General features: G+C 45.2%; 1 protein-coding gene across 3 annotated transcripts in view; it reads left to right on the plus strand.

The window, feature by feature from the left end:
• LOC137859259 (uncharacterized) overlaps positions 1-17,637 on the plus strand; it is a 31,339-nt gene extending 13,702 nt beyond the window's left edge. For 2 of the 3 annotated variants that reach the window (XM_068688159.1, XM_068688161.1), the window contains exons 3-9: positions 3,480-3,641; positions 6,433-6,619; positions 7,611-7,765; positions 8,991-9,017; positions 10,662-10,780; positions 15,049-15,168; positions 15,648-17,637. In XM_068688159.1, coding sequence (XP_068544260.1) covers positions 3,480-3,641; positions 6,433-6,619; positions 7,611-7,765; positions 8,991-9,017; positions 10,662-10,780; positions 15,049-15,145 — 747 coding nt within the window. In that variant the 3' untranslated portion in view covers positions 15,146-15,168; positions 15,648-17,637. Of the gene's footprint in view, positions 1-3,479; positions 3,642-6,432; positions 6,620-7,610; positions 7,766-8,990; positions 9,018-10,661; positions 10,781-15,048; positions 15,178-15,647 lie in introns of all 3 variants that reach the window. The other variant, XM_068688160.1, reaches the window with a different exon arrangement.
• Positions 17,638-18,965: the final 1,328 nt, after the last annotated feature.

Genomic DNA, 18,965 nt, shown 5'->3' on the forward strand with positions numbered 1-18,965 from the left:
GGGTTTGGCTTAAAATATACATCACACCATTTCAGTCTGGCACTTCTTAAACAAATCTTTCTGATCTTTTATTTTGTACTGTCATTATTTTGAAATGTGTCTACATTTAAAAAGATGAAAGAGAGTGGAAGCTGTTAAACAACAAATGAAAGAACTTTGAAGCCTAAATAAAAGCATTTCCTTTTAAGCCAAATGAAATGTTTTGGGTCAGTTTGAAGACGCATAGCTTTTGATGCTTTTGCTTTGCAAACACTTCCTTGCATTTCATAAAGTTTACATTTAAAGTCAGCCCAGACCCCTAGAAGAAGAGACAGGGTGGGAGCACTGTCGTCACTAAATGGAAAAATAAATAAAAATAAAAAAAAGGCTATTAATCACATAGCATTAATTATCCTTGTCCAAAGAAGTCAAAATACTTCTCTGGAGAGCGGCATGGTTCAGGGGAAGGATACAACAAGCTGTGACGCTCTGCCCTGTGCGTGCCATACGGAGGAAACCAGAAGCTATCAGCCAGCATGACCACTCCTGGACATCAGGGTGGAGCAGTCAGAAATATACAGCACGATCCCTCTTTTTCCTGTTATTCACAAGCCTCGTGGTGCTGTCAGCTCCCACTGACAAATGTTTCCCGCTCAGCCTATGGCGTCACTGATCAGTCACCCCAAGCCCAAAATGTGCATTGTGTGATTACATTCCTCAGCTGTTGGCACGTTCACTGCATGCCATCCTTGCTGGCCATGCCAACATGGTGTGGGAGAGCGGGTAGGGATTTCTGGGAGGATGAAGCACTGAGAGAAAGCAACGAACATCCAGGAACCTAAGTCACTGCAAGGAATATTGGCGAGCTCTCATCTGAATGAAGCAAGTCCCACCACCAGCTCCAGCTGTTGCTGCCAGGTCCAGCGCAGAGCTGTTTTCCGTCAAGCCCAACTGAAGAAACACATCAAAGCAACAGATCAGGACTGCGATCTGGCAGGACAGAGTGCCGAGTAGATGATCAGTAACAAAGATTTTTATTACATCTCAGTTGGGCACGGGACTGGTAAACATCTGTCTTTCCTGCAGTTCCCACTGAACTTCATACCTCTGTAGTGACCAGGTACAGCAGCAAGACAGAGGGACTCTGGTGACTTCAGAAGTGTGGTTTTATACCAGTCAAAATACTGGCTCTAGATAAGAGCTAAAGTTGCCACTACATACGTTGACTCTGTATTTTTAGGCTTCCTATGAAATATGTGAGCTAGCAGAGCTGTGAGGATTTATTGCTAACTGAGCAGGGCTCTGTGTGCTAAAAACCTGTCCCCAAAACTTAGGTGAGTACTCACAAGGGCAGAGATCTTCAGTATCTTCAGTTCCCTTAACTCCATAGGGTCAAATCCTTAGGAGCAGCACAGTATGGCTGAGGGCCTTGCCATCCTTTTTTTTCAGCTGAGGTCTGGTTCCCTCTGATGTACCTGAAAGCAAAAGCTGGCACCTATTTATACATTACATTGTTGCTTTCCTATTGCAGCTTTAACCATCTGATTTTTAAGTTCTGCCTACCTCATCCTCTGCATCTTCACCTTCAAAAAAGTAGGTGAGATGATTTTCCTTCTCAATAGGTTTCAGGTACCCCAAAATGGGTACATGGCTTTTGTTCCAATACTACTTAACAATCTCCATATGGGGAATGGGAAAAATGTCATCCCCATTAGGTGAATGTTTTGGGAAGCTTGTTTTGGGAGGACAGAGGCAGAAAGGGACTCCTCCTGGAAAATGTTTGCAGTTTTCCTGTGGTAGCTCCCCCTCAACTTCAAGCATAAAACTCTGATAGCTGCTGAGAGGAAAATATTCAGACCAGTAAGTGACAGAGCAGGTTCTGTGCTGCACATGGTATGACCAGAAGATAGGGATGTGTAGGTGTTTCCAGTCTACAGAACAAAAGGGTCCAGGAAGAGTCCCTGGAAAGGCCTTTTCTGAGGGCAACCCCCTCATTTTGGGGGCATCCTGCCAAATGACACAAATTTTCTGTGTTGAATGCCTGCCATGTCTGAGCAATCCCGATGCTAACGGGCATTGTGGCAGGGCAAGCAAGGTGAAGCATCTCTTTAAAAGCTTTTACCCTTGCATGCTGACCACAGAGATGGCTGGCCCTACAGGGATCGGCAAGCACTGCTGGCTCTGCCTGGTTGTCCTTCTGCTCATTTGCACTTGCTGGGATCACTGCAACAAAAAGCAAATTAATTCCCTATTAAATAGCCCAAACTTCCTGCCCTGAGCATCCTCTGAAGGAGGGCTGTGAGATGGGGAAATGGGGTTCTCTAGCAGAAGGGGAACAGTTAAATGTGCAGAAAGAGGGTACAGTGTGTCAGAAAGCCTACATTTTCAAGGGGAACGAGGAACTTCTGACTACCCATTTTGGGGCAGCTTAGAAAAGCCAAATTTTCAGAAGCTGACACGTACTTTCTGAAAAACCTTCTCCTGAAGCTGTGCACGCCAGAGCCACTAACTGCTTTCAGATACTTGAGGAACAGCATAGTGGAGTCCAGCTCTTCCCAGTGGGTGCCAGCTGGGCTCTGTTCCCCCTGCAAGCCCTAGGATGGATCCTTTCCTGCAGCACTGGTACACCAAGGGCTCAGTTCTGCGGCTGTGACCTCTGTCCTGCCGCCGCTCCTACAGGCGCTGCCCGAGGAGCACTGAAGTTATAAATGTGAGGGGCAGACCGGCTCGGAGTTACTGTAGCTTTTCATATGATTTCATGTGACCTCTGTCCCAGCTTCAGACACAAAAGCATCTGGACATAATAATGCCTATTTATAAACAACATTGTATCATCATTTGTTTAAAGAGAAGTAAATCCTAATGCTGATTATTTTTGAACGCACCATGAGCTTTCTGACATAATGAAAAGACAGGAAGAGTCCCAAGGCTGGCATTTCCCCAAAAATGTAGATTGTTGTGGGAAAGGAGACAGAGTAGGCTTCCTGCTTTTGTAGAGGGAACTTATTTTTTGAAGTAAGATAAACTTAGAGTACTGCTTTTGTAAAGACTGAGGCTTATTTTACTTACCGATATCACACGCACGCCAGCAAGCAGCGCCAAGGTGGAAGTGAGACGCTGTCCGTATTTGCTAGCAGCAAATAGCTGTCCATATTTGCCCTGCCTGTGCACGGGCCCATCCATACATACCATGCAGTAGGGTCTCACCTGTTTGTAGGGGTGCTGTCACCAGGAAAAAAAAAATAAAAACCTGGGAGGCTCTCACAAGGTTTCCCTCATTTCCCTCAGTGTCAGCCTGTGATCAGTCCCTCTGATGGAGCTTCTTGTGGGCTAATTTAGAGAAGAGCCGTGAGCCAGCAATGTACAGCTCAGTACGATCACAACCAAAGCTCCTTGCAGGTGAAAGCCTGAGAGTCTTTACCCCAGCCCACACAACCACAAGGAGCTGGTAAGGACTGCCCTGCCTCAGCGCCCTAGCCCAAGCTGTGTTGTCATTGCAGGTGAACCAAGGGAACAGCAAGGCCCTGGGATCAGGCCTGGGATACCTGGAACACATCTGCCAACTGATAGAGAAGATTGGGCAGCTGCAGGAGCACAACCTGCGGCTCCAGAAGCAGGTCTGCAGCTTGCAGAAAGAGCAGAAGATGAGCCAGCTAAAAGAGGTAAGCAGACACCAGAAAATCTTTCATTAAATGATATAACTCAAGGCCCACATGCAGTTTCAAGTCCATCTAAGAGATGATGCTAACTTACTTGACCCCTTACCCACCTGGGCTGGGTGTTCTGGTCTTCAGGGAACCTCTGCCCACCATGGTGGGCTCAGCTTCCCTTAGGTCAGCCTTCTTGTTCCTTTTTGCTCTCAGATGTCCTAGTTGCCATTTGCTTGCCTCTGGTGAGTTACAGAGTCCCCTCACCTCAGGCAATGGACAGCTCAGTTGGTAGCTTTTGCTTCTCTGCAGTTGAAAACTTCCCAAGAAGGCACCTCCTTCTGTCAGTGCTATCAAAACAAAATGTTTCCATGGACCTCCCTAGCAATTGCATTTTGAATTAAAAGCTCTTTCTTTTCCTTCTGATTTCAAGCTGTCAAAATCCCAGAATTTTCCACAAAATGGATACAATAGGAAGTAGTGGCGGTACCACTGCCCACCACTGCCCAACCCTGATGCTCCCTTTCCCTCCCTGCTCTTCTGAGCTGCTAAATGAAAGTCTCTTGACATGAACATCTCAGTGTTCCCATTTGTCTTTTTTTTTTTTTTTTAAGAGAGCCAGAGCTAGCTGTGGAATTTGATTTAAATTTTCAAATCATTTCATCTTCCTCCTAAACAGCATTTTTTTTTTTTTAGCCCCTGCATACTCTGTTCAGCTCCACCCCACCTTTTATTCTCGGGTCCTTTTCTTTGGCCACTTACACTAGGTTTCCAGCTTTTTGCCACCCCCCACTTTTTCCCTTTGTATTTTTTGTATCACCCCCAAAGGAACAGAAGGGGTTTGTCACACTCAGCTATCTCATCCCCACCATGCTGTGGTGACTCTTTCATTCTGCTGACAGCATCGTTCCTCCCCTGGTGCTGCTCTCCCACCTGCTGGGGCTGGATCTGCAGTAGGTGACCGACTCCTCAGAGCCAAAGCCAAGTCATGAGTCAGGTTGCAGAACAGCGTAGCCTGTCATTTCCATGTACCCATCTCTGATTCTCAGAGGAATGCAGCCTCCTACATAGAGCCTGGGAATTGTTAGCACATTTCCTGAAGCTCTACAACTGAGTCATTGCTCAAAGTAACTCTTCCAAGCTGAAAATTCAGGGTCAAATCCTCATCTGGTGTAAAGGCCTCCTCCTCCCCAGCTCCCACTGAAATGAAAGGCACTGTTCTTTCACGTAAATATTTAAAACCGGTCTTTTCAGTATTTTCCAAGGTCTCTCACCACAGCCTTCTCAACTGCACAAGTCTCATGATACTCAGCAGGGAATTGGACCCCTGACTATAACACTCAGCACTTGCTCTACCAAATGGTGCTGTCTCTCTTGGGTATCCTTGTAATGCCTGTGTGCCTGCTTCTCCTATATCCAAGTAGCTCTCAATCATTTCCTTTTTCAGTCCCATAGCATCTCTGTGTAGAAGAGAACCACTACTACTCTCATTTGCCATGGGAGATGGTGGTTGCTGTCCACATCACAATCTGGGGGGCATTCTCAGGTTACTTTCCAAACCACATTCACTCTCCATGCAGAGTGAGAGCATAGAAAGGTTTCCATGCCCAGGAAAGACACAACACATTCCCAGCACAGAAATGGGTTACTGGGGTAATAAGAGCTGGTTTGGGGGATGAACAGAAACTGATGATATTTCCAGAAACACTCAGACTATGCAGGTTCCTAAAGCTGACAGAGCTATACTGGTTTATTCTATAAAGCACCAGGCAGTCTGTAACACCAAAAGCTGATAGCAGTCCATAGCTTGCAGGACTGGCCTTCATCAGGTAGGATGACTGAAAACTTCAAACATTTGAGAAACCTTTTGTCATAACTCTCCTAAGCATGTCTTGCCCAGAGAAGTAGTTAATCTTTTGCAAAATTCTGTGCAGAACACAGCTTTTACCAAAGGAACCATGGATTAAAAAAAGAAAAAAAAAAAAAAGTGTTGATCCTGGGATGTACAGGGAGCACATACTCCACATCCTTTGCTTCAAAAGGAAGTGCTCAATGCCATAGGCCAAAAGCAACATATTTAATCAGATTTTCAAAGCACTCGTCAAAGGCATAGGTACTGCAAAGTGCCATGCTGCTGTGGCAACTTATCCAAATGACATATTACATTAAATCTGTCAATCACTTGTGGGTCTAAACTGGTGTTGGCTTGTCCAAGTTCCAACACAGTTTGATTCTCTTTCCGCTTTGACTGTACAAAGCTGTCCTTTGCTTTCTGCCCTCCTAAACTCTTGCACAACATGATCATGCAAATCTGAAAATCTCCCCTTTCCACCACATCAGCTACAGAAGTACACCAGCTAAAGTACCACATACAGTGAATGTTTGATAACACATAAGCAAACTGACCTCCCATCAATAAAAATACAAGATACTGTTGTCTGTGCGTGTTCCAAATCAAATAACATTATCATAAAATGTGAGTCACTGTTATAATCGATTTGTTTATTTACACAATTGCCTCAGCTGAGCAGCTATGTGTTTAGAAACTTGTCTTCAGCTTTTTCTGGGAAACAAACCCAAAAGATGCCGAGTACCAGGCAATTCAAGGCAAACACCAACGAACCCATGAAAACTCTTGCATTACTGCCTCCAGGCTGCTCAGTTTTTTAGGGAGTAAAATTGTTTGTCTGGGTCTTGGGACAAGGCTGAGCTGGGATACTTGCAATTTGTCTGAGCCATTGCATTGCCCATTACCTTCAGCTGCTGCAGCCTGAAAGTCTGCATGCTTTCTTCTTGTCTGGTGTAGGAGTACCTCATGCAGCATTGCTCCTGCGGAGCTGCCAGCGTGTTCCTCAACTCGTACCAAGACATGAAGACATTTTTCGCAGGAAGAAGCAGACCTCACAGCCTCTTGGTTCAGACGGGAAACCCTTCTGATCTTTCCATCATCCCAGAAATAGGAGCCAACACCGAAAAGCTGAGCAGCTGCAGTGGTGAGTTCGACTGCCTCTAACCTGCCCTCGTGCTTGTCACCAGCTGGTGAGATAAGCTGACCAGCAGCTTCCTTTTTCCTACGACAGACAGATGGGAATAGAGCAAAGTGTCAGCTTCCCAGCTAAGGCTTAGTTCCACTAAGAGGTGCTTTTTAAAATACTTTGTCTACATCTAGGATTACTCCTTCATGTGTGAAGCAGGACTTCTTGCCCACTGTAGCTGTGGCTACAGATATTGGGACAAATACGTTATCAAATGTCACTCTCTTTTGGAAACTTGGCATACCTGCCTGAATCCATTAGTGTAAGTCCTCCATGTGGCTGTAAAATCCTCCCAGCTGGGATGTGATTTTATCTAAGGTGGAAAGCCTTACACCTGTTATTAGTCTCCTACCCTCTCAAGCAGGCACAGAACACGCTCCTGGAGGATGACTTACTCTATAGACCATGTGGAAATAAGCCCCAGCTGCAAGGCTTGGAACCAGAGACCAACTTTTCCAGAAAGCTGAGAAAAAGTAGGCTAAGACTACTGACAATAAAACCAGCTGGAAAGTCTGTATCCAACATTAGATGTGAATCAGCCCACTAAATGAGGCTGATTAGTTCATTTCAAACCCTGGACTTAAGCCTGCCTTCATACCTGGTGAAACACCACATCAACACCTCCTAACGGGACTGATTCGCTGTAAATGTCCTTTGGGATCTCTAGTGCTGAGCACTTCTTTCAGGGAAGAAACTCTTCCCTGACAGTTTCAGAGCAGGCCCAGAAAGAAAATAAGACCTTGAGGAAGCCATTAGAAAGTTTGCCCTGGCCAGACACTTGTTTGAATCATTTCCCTTCTTTGCACTAAAGCATGTCATGAAGACACAAAAGGTTTCATCCCATCAGGAAGTCCTAAGGGGTTTCATCCAGTTTTGCCAGCACTGTCCAAAGGCTGTCCTAGCAGGACACTGCTGAGAAATGTGAGCAAGCCCTTGTGTTTCACTGCAGGAAGTGAGAGATACCCGGAATCAGGAAACAGCCAGCCAATGTCGGGGCTCAGGAAGCTGTCAAACAATAGGAACAACAAGGAGAATGAGTTCACAGAAGCTGGTAGCATGGCTGAGGGGCAGGCTTTTCCGTCAAAGGACCCTGCAGCCCGAAAGGTGAGTGATAAGCTTGGAGCCAGGCTCCGAGTGGGGTCGGTGGGGGAAGCAGGGAGAAGTTCTGCTCACGCAAGTGCAGAGCAAGGTACCAGGAGAACAGGCCAACATTGCCTGCTCCCAACCAGAGCTGGGGCTGCGTGGGCCATGGTGCTCTGTATGTATCTGATCTCAGGCTTAAATAATGATGAAGGATATGCTGATGGGGCAAGAAAGGCACAGAACAGGTACCTGGTGCAGGGGAAAGAAGCACTGCAGGCAGCAACATGGGCTTTACCCCTCACTAACTCCAGGTAGTTTGATGCATGAAGTCAGTTGTAAGAGCCTTCACTACTGCTGCTAACAAGGATAAACCAAGCACACATTCATTACCATATAAAAAATTCTGTGTCAGTCCATAGCTGGCAAAACTTACTGCCAGACTGGCTGCATATCAGTGTAATTAACAGCAGCCCCCAAAGCTTGTTTCAGGGAAACCCTATCGCTGAATTCCAAGGAAGCCAGGACGAATGTTTTTCCTCTCCCTCTCTTTCCCATTGTTTGTGGCTGTCTCAGCACTTTGCTGTTCCAGTGGGGATCAGAAGTGCTAAAATGCCAGGGCAGAAGCCCTAATCAGAGTATTCCCAGCTCTACAGGAAAAAGGAAGGAGTAGGTCTCTCATGGGAAAGACTTTCTCATGAAGTTTCCACCCAAAGTTGCAAATGGGTTGTGAACATTTGGATGGTCTTCAGGAACCCAGTCAAAGATGAATCCTGAAAGGTGCTCAGTGCTTGTGTCTAGCAAAGCTCTGGCTTTTAGCATTATTTCATGCATCACAGTCCCATGATGGCTTCACAGGACTGCAGAATCAAGATCCACACTCCTTAAGCTGAATCTTAGCACTGTTTTCTTACACCACACCCTGGTATTGTTGCTCCTGCATTTTGTACTCTCAGCATGAAGTGCCCCATTTCCTTCTACAGCTGCAGCACTGTATGGGGGTCCTGCCACACCAATCAAGGTGCTATATACACGAACTGACAGTCTAAATACAAAAGAGAGGCAAAAGGTAAAGGAAACAAAATTGTCATGCACATGTGAGGGACAGAACCACAAAGGGATAGAGGACTTGAATAAGGCCATGGGTGAAGCCTAGGGCAGAGCTGAGAACAGAGCCCAGCCTGTTCCCAGCACTGTGAGGTGGTCTCACTGTCATGTTATTTACCAGTTTATTTCCCTTTGTTTTTAGGGTCTGGACACCAGCAAGAACTGCTTGGTATGTAATACCTTTCTGAAATGTATTTCACTTGTATCTGCTTTGTCATGGAGAAAGCCTCTGAAGCACACAGCATTTCACAAAAACAAAAAAGAGCTTCACTGACCCCCAAAGTTTACTATCAAAGTAACAGACGGCATGTGTCCTTAGTGTGACTTACTGCACTCTGTCCGTTGTTCTCCCGCTTCCACTGTAGGCACCAGCTAGCTAGCCTTCAGGAACAGGCAACTGCTTAGGCTTCCTCTGATGTTAGCAGTGCTGGCTCGTCTGGGACACCAGCACAGCAAGTGAACTGCTGAGGCCTTCAAAGCTCTCATTAATCCTAGTAACAAACACAAAGATTTGATATTTCCACGAGTAAACAGTCCCACTTACTGGCAATTAACTCAATAGCACAAAAACCAGTGGTGCAGTTTTCAGCTGAGCTGCTGACCTCATCTGAAGCTTTGAACTGAAAACTTAGCAGAGCCTCAGGAATTACTGCAATAGCTGCCAAGCTGTGCTTTGAGGTGCCCACAACTCACAGAGCAATGGCTCTACTGCTGGCACAGTAGGAAGGCACTTCAAGACAGGGCAAGACAATGCCCCAAATGTGACAATGCCACTGAGAACTTCACTGAAATGGGCACTGACATCATTTCTGCTCATCACGTTAGCCCTAGAACATGATCTTTTTCACTCTGTTCCCAGGGTTTTCAACCATTATTTTAGGAAATTTAAAACAATATAGAAAAAAGAAATTGAAAAAATTTAATACATGGTTACTTCTGAATTCATGAGTCTAAATGAGTTCACTCCTAAGAGAGCAAACATTAGGGAGAGCCTCATGAGAATCCCTGACCTCCTGATAATCACTATTAGCATTTCAAATGTAAGTGCCCTATAGCTGTGGCTTGCAGACGTGACACAGAAACAAAGGCCTGATCTCTTCTAATTCATGGTCCGCAAAAAAAAAGTTGACACCTTTAAAAGGGCTGATACCAAGGCACCTGGCCTAACAGAAAGGAGAAGAGAGCCAAGCTGCTTTTTTTGGGTTGTTTGCTATGTAAAGCTACTGCCCCCCCACCTCTGCCTCCTGGGGTGCATATAAGTAGGTAGAAAACCAAACAACTTTTCTTTTCCTTTAGTACAGTATAACAATAAGGTAAAACGTGCCTTTAGGCAGCTACTCAACACTCTCCAGTGAAGTGCTCTCACTCTCTGCAATGTGAAGTCAGAAGGAACAGCTGGGCCCTAGGCACAGAAATGATATGGGACAAATACAAGAAGGGCACTACTACTGATGGGTGACCCATCCTGTTCCACTGTGCCCCGTGTAGGTACAGGCTGGCTATGAGGCTCCGCTGCAGGGTATTAAAATCTTCTTTGTGAGACCTAACCCCAGGCAACCTAGGCTGAATTAAAAATAAGGTTCTTCCCATCTCTCCAAAATAAAGCAGCTGAAAGCATGGCACCATATGCACTGGTGAGCTGCAAAACCGGGGAGTCCCAGCCCTGCACCAGCTCTGTCAGGAGTGAGGCTCTTGCTAGGGACATATTCTGAGTGGGAAGCCCTTCCCATCACCCTGGAGTACCCAAAGTATTGTAAGGTGGCCAGCAACCTCCCTCTGGTCCTTCAAGTTATGGTTTCTTTTTGCTCCCTAGGGTGAGAGCCATGCTTGGGGGAGAATGAGAGATCTCATGAGGAAGACACGACTGCGAAACCAGAGCAAGCTGGGGCTGTCCTCTGCTGCTCTGAAGAGGTCGTGCCCACAGTTGTACAGGTAAGGCAGGGCTGCGGGAGGATTTCACTTGGTGATGAGAGGAGCTGGTGAGAGATTTACCTTTGGTTGTTGTGTTTTTCTGAGCAGAAGACCCCTCCTTACCTTCTCTCTGTTACGGATGGGGATCCTGGCCAGCACATTTGCTTCCTTAGTGCCCAGGCACTCTAAAATCCCACCTGATGTTACCTGTGTGAGAATAATGGAGACATTCGGGTACCCAAAAGGAGGTGCTCACCCCCACTCACCACCAGCCAGAGCCATTCCATCGCCTAACTACTATTTTTGTTAGGAGATCTGTGCTGGTCCCTCAGGGAATTTTGTCTGCTGGGCTGGTCATATCCTGGCACCTGAGCTGTACAGCACCGTGTCTGTCGGAGATGACAACAGCACCAACAGCCACCCATTGCACAGATACTCTGTGTGCTTGCCAAGTCCTCCCAGCTGGCCTGCTGGATTTGTGGTATTTGTGTACATAAGCGGGTAACAGGAAGAGCTTGGGTATCTTATTCACCAAAGCAGGAGCATTACATAGAGAACTGGGCACCTCCCTGTGTTTTTTCAGCTGAGGTTTCAGTAACCTTGAGGGGAACAGCTTGGATGTGCTTAAGCCCTCCTCGGGTTTTAGAGGGGGCGATGGTGGGGAAACGGCAGTTGTTTAAGCACTCAGGAATGTCCCATTGTTCCCCCTTGGATGGCCTGTTCCTACCTTACAAGGCTCATAAGGGAATTGGGAATCTTGTAATTACAGCTGGGGGAAAAAAAGAAAAAAAAACACCTCTGCAGTTCATGGAGTGATTTTTCCAGCTGGGAAAAGCTTAGTTGGGGCCCAAACACACGTAACAGGCAAGCTTCCTCCCATTGTTTGGGAAACTGAAAGAAACACAAAGCAGAAAGAGATCAAACAGTTCTATCTAAAATAGATGGTGAACCAGCTGGGGAAAACATTCAAACTCTTGTGAACCTTCCCTCTTAAATATGAAAAACTGAGACTTTATTTGGGCTTCAGAAAAGTCCTGTCGCTGTAACCTCCTGCTTGGCCTTTCCTCTGAAGGGCTGACGATGCTGCCAGGGCTCCTTGCCTGACAATTACAGGCTAGATAAATCAATGCTCTCACACAAAAAGGCCACCCCAGTAGCTCTTAAATCTCTTTTGTTATTCTTGCATGCATATAGAACGACTAAAACTGTCATGGGAAGGCTGGAGAATGAGACTCCAAAGAGAAATTTCTTTACCTGGCTGGAACTGACCTTCAAGACCCAAAGATCTTGCACACTGAATTTTCCAGACTGCTTCCTTTAGCTGATAAATGGCTTTCTCTGACACATCCGCATACACTCCTTGCTCATGCCCCTTAAATTCCTCTATTCCCTCTTCTTCTCTTAGCTCTGTTCTCTATTTGCTCTTGCCTTGCTGATCTGGTGGGAGGTGTCCCTGCCTACAGCAGGGACTTGGAATTAGGTGAGCTTTAAGGCCCCTTCCAACCAAACCCATTCTGTGATTCCAGCCCATGTCCAGCAGTAGCAATGCATTGACATTGGGCTTTTCACTGGTGCCTGGAAAAGTTGGGCACCTTGCTCCAATAGCATTTTGGGTACCTAGCTACACTGACTCATTTAAAATAGAAGGTTAAGCCTTTGTGGATCAATGACAGCCCTGTAAATGCTGCTGGATAGAAAGCCAGGTGCTTCCTACGGTAGTACCTGTCTACAGCTCTTGGCAAAGCAAGCGTTGAAGCCCTGATAGTCTCAGCATTTAAAGCCACTGTCTTTGTTACAATTTATGAAACATGTTTGTCCTGGCTCCTGGTCCTGTTTGTACACACAGGCATACAGAATTGGCTGGCTTTTGCTTACCCAGGCTTCCTCAGGCTTGGAGACATCGCATGAGGTCTTGAACTGGAGCAGGCAGGAGCCCAGTGTCCTGTATTAGCATATAGCTCTGAAGGAAGCAGAGATTTGTTGCTTTTGACACTCGGTCCCACTTGAGTCATTCAGGCAATTAGAGAAAGTCTCTTTGTTTTTGTTTTTGTAACTAGGTCAAAGCAAATCCCCTTTCATGCTCCCACTCTGTTTATGATGAATGATCTGCTCCAGGGTGGTGTTTTTTTGTGCTTGTTTTTTTTTTTTTTTCTTTTTTTTTCTTTCTTTTAAAAACATCCACAAAAGAATTCTTATAGTAGAGAGAGAATTTGGTTCTTTCAGAGGGAGAGATGGGGGCCTGCCAAGGTAAACACACTGGCACAAGACTCAGTGGTTTCTCACACATTGTTTCAAACATGCTCAGGTTTTCATTTCATTTTCTTTTTCCTGCTAGCATTTATACTACCTCAAAGCAAAGTCTGTTCTGTACAGAGGGCCAGAACAAGCTGATGAATTTCTTGATCACAGTGTTATGAACAGCACGCAGACATGGATCTGACACACAGCAGAAAAGTAGATTTCTTCCTCAAGTCATTGCAGAATATAGGTTAGAGGTTGGACTCGATGATCTTGAGGTCTCTTCCAACCTAGAAATTCTGTGATTCTCTAATTCTGTGATTCTGTGAATGAACCCTCCACAAAGAGCAAGCAGCTTACTTCCAGCTCAAATAACCCTCAAGAAAATAATATTTCACTTTCCACTGTGACTGGCTTTAGTGACATAAGACTGTTTTCAAATGGTAGTTGAGCATCAGAAGGTCAAATATTCACCTTCATTAAATAATCACACAGTCTGCTGCTGTTCCGAACAGAACAGAGAAGCCAGCCTAGTCTGTGAAAGCTGGGCAGCAAGTTCTGCTGGAGCCCACCTTGATAAATTTAGCTCATTTATTGCCAGTCTATCTGACTCTACTAAATGCATGTGAAGTTGTCTCTAGCTAGATTGATGTTGCTACCAATCCCCAGAACTCCAGGGCAAGCTGGAGTGCTCCTTTAATTAATTAATTAATTTTTCCTTATTTTTCCCAGCTCCCTTTGAGGACAGAGGAGACTTTTAGTCCCCTGCTGCTCATCCTGACTGCAGCTGAGAAGCAGCCTGGCCCAGCACTTGTTCTTATCCCAGCCATCTTGATAAAAGCAGTTGAGCTCAGGAGCTTCACTGATGCTATCCCACAGTCCCTTGCTAGGGCAGGATCTAATTTAGGAAGCTTTGGACAATCCCAGCCTGGCATTCCTGTTCAGACACATCCATCTATTTATCTATGGGAGTTGCAGCTTTAAGGTAGCTGCGTGGGCTTGAGCTAACCTCAAGTTACACTATCTTTCGTGGTAAGGATGTTAGTTTCAACGTGACAGCCACGGAAAGCTCAGAGCTGTATGACAACTACTCGGTGGTTAGGGCAAAGTGAGTGAGGAAGGGCAGCACAACTCCAACATGACAAAACCCTGTTCAGAACTACCCAGCATGAAGGCTGAAAAAATCCTTAGAGCTTGCAGACACAGGTTTGAAGACTGCTCTTCAGAGGAAAGGTTACTACCAAGGGAGATCTCAGTGTTCAGAGGCAGCCAAAGGATTAAAGAAAATCATCAAGGTACAAATGGGGCCATTTCACTGCAAAAGACATATGTCAATGAAACAAAAATACTACAACATTTAGATTAGAAAGAAAATAAATTAGTAGCTACAAAATAAAAGTCTGCACCACATCAGTTGTAGCTTTGACTTGAACAATTTTTCAAGTTGAAGATAGCTATTAGTTGTTATCTATCCATAAATAGCTTTGAATAGATTTGAAGTAGTGCATTAAAAAAAGCTCACAGCTCCTCTTTCTTAAACAACAGTTGTTTTTATAAAGGTTAAAAAAAGCTTTTTCAAGAGGTATCTCTTTCCTAAGTCCTGGAGGCCTAAGCTCAAACCAAACAGGATGTCTTGCACTTGGAAGCAATAAATAATGAACAAAAGAATTAAGATGGGGACAGTCCACAGCAGTTAGCTTAGTCCTGTTCTTTAAAATCCTTTATTTCCTATTTACTCCTTCAGGCCAGAATTTTTAACTTCCCTGTGACGTTTGCCCACCAGTCTCTTCCCTGACCTCTAGCTAGGCAGAAAACAGATTTTGTGTGTTTTGTGTGTTTTTTTGTTTTGTTTTGTTTTGTTTTCCCCTCCTTCTGGATGCTGCCACAAGTACCTGGACAGCATCTGTTTCGGAATTTCTGACTGGTGAGGGGGAAAGCTGCTCTGGGTGCTGCTTGGACATTGGGTACAGATGCATGGCCTATTAATACTAAAAGCACCACCATGTGTTCTGACTGCCGTCAACTTTAATTGTATTTTTTTATTTGTTAAGGCCAGATATTACGACTTCAGAGCTGAGGAAAACTGAGAGAAACTCCATGATCGTTCTGGGGCAAAACACGAAGAATGAAAACATATGGCCTTTCTGATAACCTCAATCAAATGGAACAAGGTAAAATAGGTAAAGCAGCAGGTCTTGCTCTTTTTTTTTTCCTCTTTTCTTTTTTGTCTCCACACAGCACAGAAATAACACAGTTCTGTTCCTTCATCCAAACATCCTCCAGCATGCAAAGGCAGGAACAGGACAGATTCTTGAAGTTCAAACTGACTGGCCCATATACCTTTGTATTAATGGAAGACATCTCACCTTCCCTCCTTCCCTTTTTTAAGGCAGTCAATTTAAGGCAACCATAGTCATTTAGTCTGTATCACACAGCTGTTTTGCATTGCACAAAGAAGTGCATCAGAAAATTCAATTATCTGCACTCAGTCAGAAGGGCCCCAAATAATAAGCCAACCACATGTCTTGGGAAACCATCTGCCCATTATCAAAACAGACTCATCCTCATCTTCCATCTCAACTCAGCCCACTGAGTAAATGCAGAGAACCCCTTTCTTATCTCTCACGTTCACAATGTGTTTCTGTTTCAGAAAGGAGAAGCGAGAGCAGCAATGGACACAAAATTGAAAAGTCTGGGGTTGCTTTGTGCACCATGCATCCTCCAGCTGTTGACAGAGCAACTCTGACTTGAGCGCTGAAAGGGAAAGAAGGAAGGGGGAGGTGAAGAAAGGTCCGAGGACAGGCACGTGCTCAGCTACATACGGCTTCACTCCTGAAACTGAAATATACATGCAGAATCAGGCAGCAGACAAAAACTGCAGCCCACATCTTGGCAGTATAATCAGCAGAGACTTTTAAATGAGATTTGGTAACTGTTCTTCCTATCTGGGTCCAGAACAGAACTACCCAAAATGCTGAAGCTTTTAAGTTGTCATTGCTTTGTGGGGACCACCTCCAGCTGAAATAAACTTAATCCTCACAGTAGACAGCAGCATCCCAGGGGGTGCTAGGTGCTGCTGGGATGGGCAGCTACATTCCTGTGGGGGTTCAACTTGCCATCTGCTTGTCCCCAGCAGAGTTCCTTCCTTCAGAGCAGCGTCCTGCTAGCTCTGCAGTTTTACTCAAATCCAACAGGAAAAAAAAAAAAAACAATTTTTTTTCAGGTCCCTTCCCAAATCCACCACCAACTTCTACCTCCCTGGGGCTGCACCTTCTGCAACCCTTGACTTCAGTAGCAACCTATGCAGAAGTCACTATATCGAGTAGCTCTGCAGAAACAGGCCTTTTGAGAGATGGGAGGGCACACCAAGGGCAGCACCTTGCCCACCTGACAGCCCAGCTCCCCAACAGGCCAAGATACTCATCTTCTCAAAGAGCAGAGCTGCAAGGATGAGTAGTTCAAATATATACATCCTCTATAATCTGTGCCTTTTTCCCCAGGGCTGTTCTTTTGGGTCTGTTAACTTCTGTGTAACGCTGTGGCCCTGCTTGGTGGCTGCCTTATTGCTGTGTGCCCACTGATCTGACTCAGAGGACAGACAGCACCTGCTTCTGAAGGTCCCATGGGAGCAGTGAACTGCTCACCAGCTCTTATTGGTAGTAGCACAACAATTCATGCACATGGAGTAAAGATTCAAATAAGCCAACTTAGCCTCTTATTAAAGGATATTCTACTGCCCTAAGTTGTAATGTAATTGCAAGTCAAACAATTGTTGTTTAAAATGCCTTCCAATCCATTCTTCCCTGTGAATGGAGATTTGAAACTGGCAGGAGTGGGTAAGTTTCACCAAGCTTAGCCTTTCAGTAGCAGGTGCTTCCCTTTGCTCACCCAGATCAGCTGGAGCCCCTGAAGTCCTCAAAGCGGACTTCAAATCCAGAGCAGGATTCCTCCTGAGATGCAGAGTACCCCAGCCCCAGAAGGCTGGTCTGGTCCCAGGTCTAGTAGCAGGTGGTAACATGAGGCAAAGAGCTGCGGCTCACTGGAAAAACAGGTCACCCTTGCTCAGCACACCTACAGTTCACAGGTGAAGTTCATTGTGATTGTTGTTACTTATCTCAAAAACAAATATACAAACAGGTCCATGCTGACTCAGTTAGCACCCTAAAAAAAAGGTGCTGCATATAATATTTCAGTTGTCCTTAGTTGTAGCTGCTGTTGTGAGACTTGGTTATTCACTGTATATCTTGCTAGCTTCACCCAAAGCTAGAAAGATTTATAACTTGATTATTCTGTGAATAGTCTGTATAACTCCATAAATACAGGGGGCTAAAAATCCTGCCTTAACTTACACCCTCCTTCATCCCTCCAGCTTTACAGAGGCCATGAGGAATGTGAATCAGTGCAGAACTGGACTTTTTTTAAGACAGTCATGGACTGGTATTTCCCCATTCCCCCACCCCATTCATTTTTAGTTTTTTTAATAAGAAACTAGCACTCTAATTACAGCATTATATTAAATATATTCATGTATTTTCAGAAATATTTATAACATGTAACATACTGTATAGTTCTCCACTCCAAGCTATGCTTGTATTACAATGTAATAAGTTTAATAATAAAAAGCACCACTTACAAAATAACCAGTTTCAGATGTTTTATTGGTGAACACCAATAAATAAATGCATGAATAAAAGCATGATCTTGGCCTCACCACAGCTGCAATGATAGAGGGAGTTTGGCAGCACTGACCCTATGCTCCATACCACATAGTTGTACAGCTGAACTAAAAGTGTTGTGGGTCACTGTAGGCATTGTTTTAGACCCCTTCAGATGAAGGAAAGCTGTTCCGTTCAGGAGGGTGGCACAGCCTGTGACTGAGACACAGGCTGAGGACAAGCAGCCCTGAGGCCAGTCAGTGCGTGTTATCTCCATTCACAGTAAGCTAGAGAAGGTGCTGACACAAGGAATCAGATGCACTTAAAGAAAGCAAATCAAGGAGAATAAGTGAGACCCAGCAAAGGAGAGGAAACACCTAGAGAGGAAAAAAAAAAAACAAAGCCTGAAGTCCCACCACTCTGAGTCAGTTCAGCAACCCATGGAGGGCAGCAGAGTATTTAGGCAGGGACTGTCCTCTCCTCAACCAACCGCCCTGCACCTTATCATAAGCTTTCTGCACAAGTACTGCATGCCTTACAGATGCATGGGAAGGCTCCAGTAGGAGCCCAGAACATGCTTGTAGATATCAGCTAGCACATGCAATTAAGAGCAGTGCAAGAGGACCCTGACTGGTGTACTGAAGAGGTGTGGCAAGCACTATTCCTTCAATTGCCCAGATAATTAACATTACAGGCTGCCAAACACTGATCATGAGGCACATTATGAGTTCATGCACTGCTTTGCCAGACAGAGCTCCACCTGTACCAAAACCATTTAACTGCAAGAGGCACTCCCTAAAGGAGGAAGGTATTGGACCTATCCCCAGCTGATGATTTCTCCAGCCTGTGATACCACCCACTCACTCCCACAAAACTTAGAGGAGAATATCATCTGCTCTTGTCCTAACTAGAGTCAGGAAAAGAAGTCAGGACTAAGAGCATTTACTGTCCTGTCCTAGAGATGCCAGGAGAGAGCAGTTCTACTGAAAAAGACAGCTTAAACTTAAAAATGATAGAGCAGCTATATGGCTATAGGGAGGACTATATGCCCCCCAAGAGACAGAGCACATGCAGAATCTGCTTTGCATTAGTTTCATAGCAGTCATGCTCAGTCTTTGAGAGGAACCAAGATAAGCATTTTAGAAGTACTTACCAAAGGCTAGCTTAGCCACTGACAAACACAGACCCCACCCAGCATCGCTCCTGGTTCAGCCTGCAGCTTCCCAGGGCACAACAGGGGCTCCTTCTTGACAAGAGGAGAGTTAACACCAATTCCAGAACAGCCAGAAAGCAAGATGCATTTATCTCAAGAG

This window comes from Anas acuta, chromosome 7 (genome assembly GCF_963932015.1).
Source record: "Anas acuta chromosome 7, bAnaAcu1.1, whole genome shotgun sequence".
Classification (NCBI taxonomy): domain Eukaryota; kingdom Metazoa; phylum Chordata; class Aves; order Anseriformes; family Anatidae; genus Anas; species Anas acuta.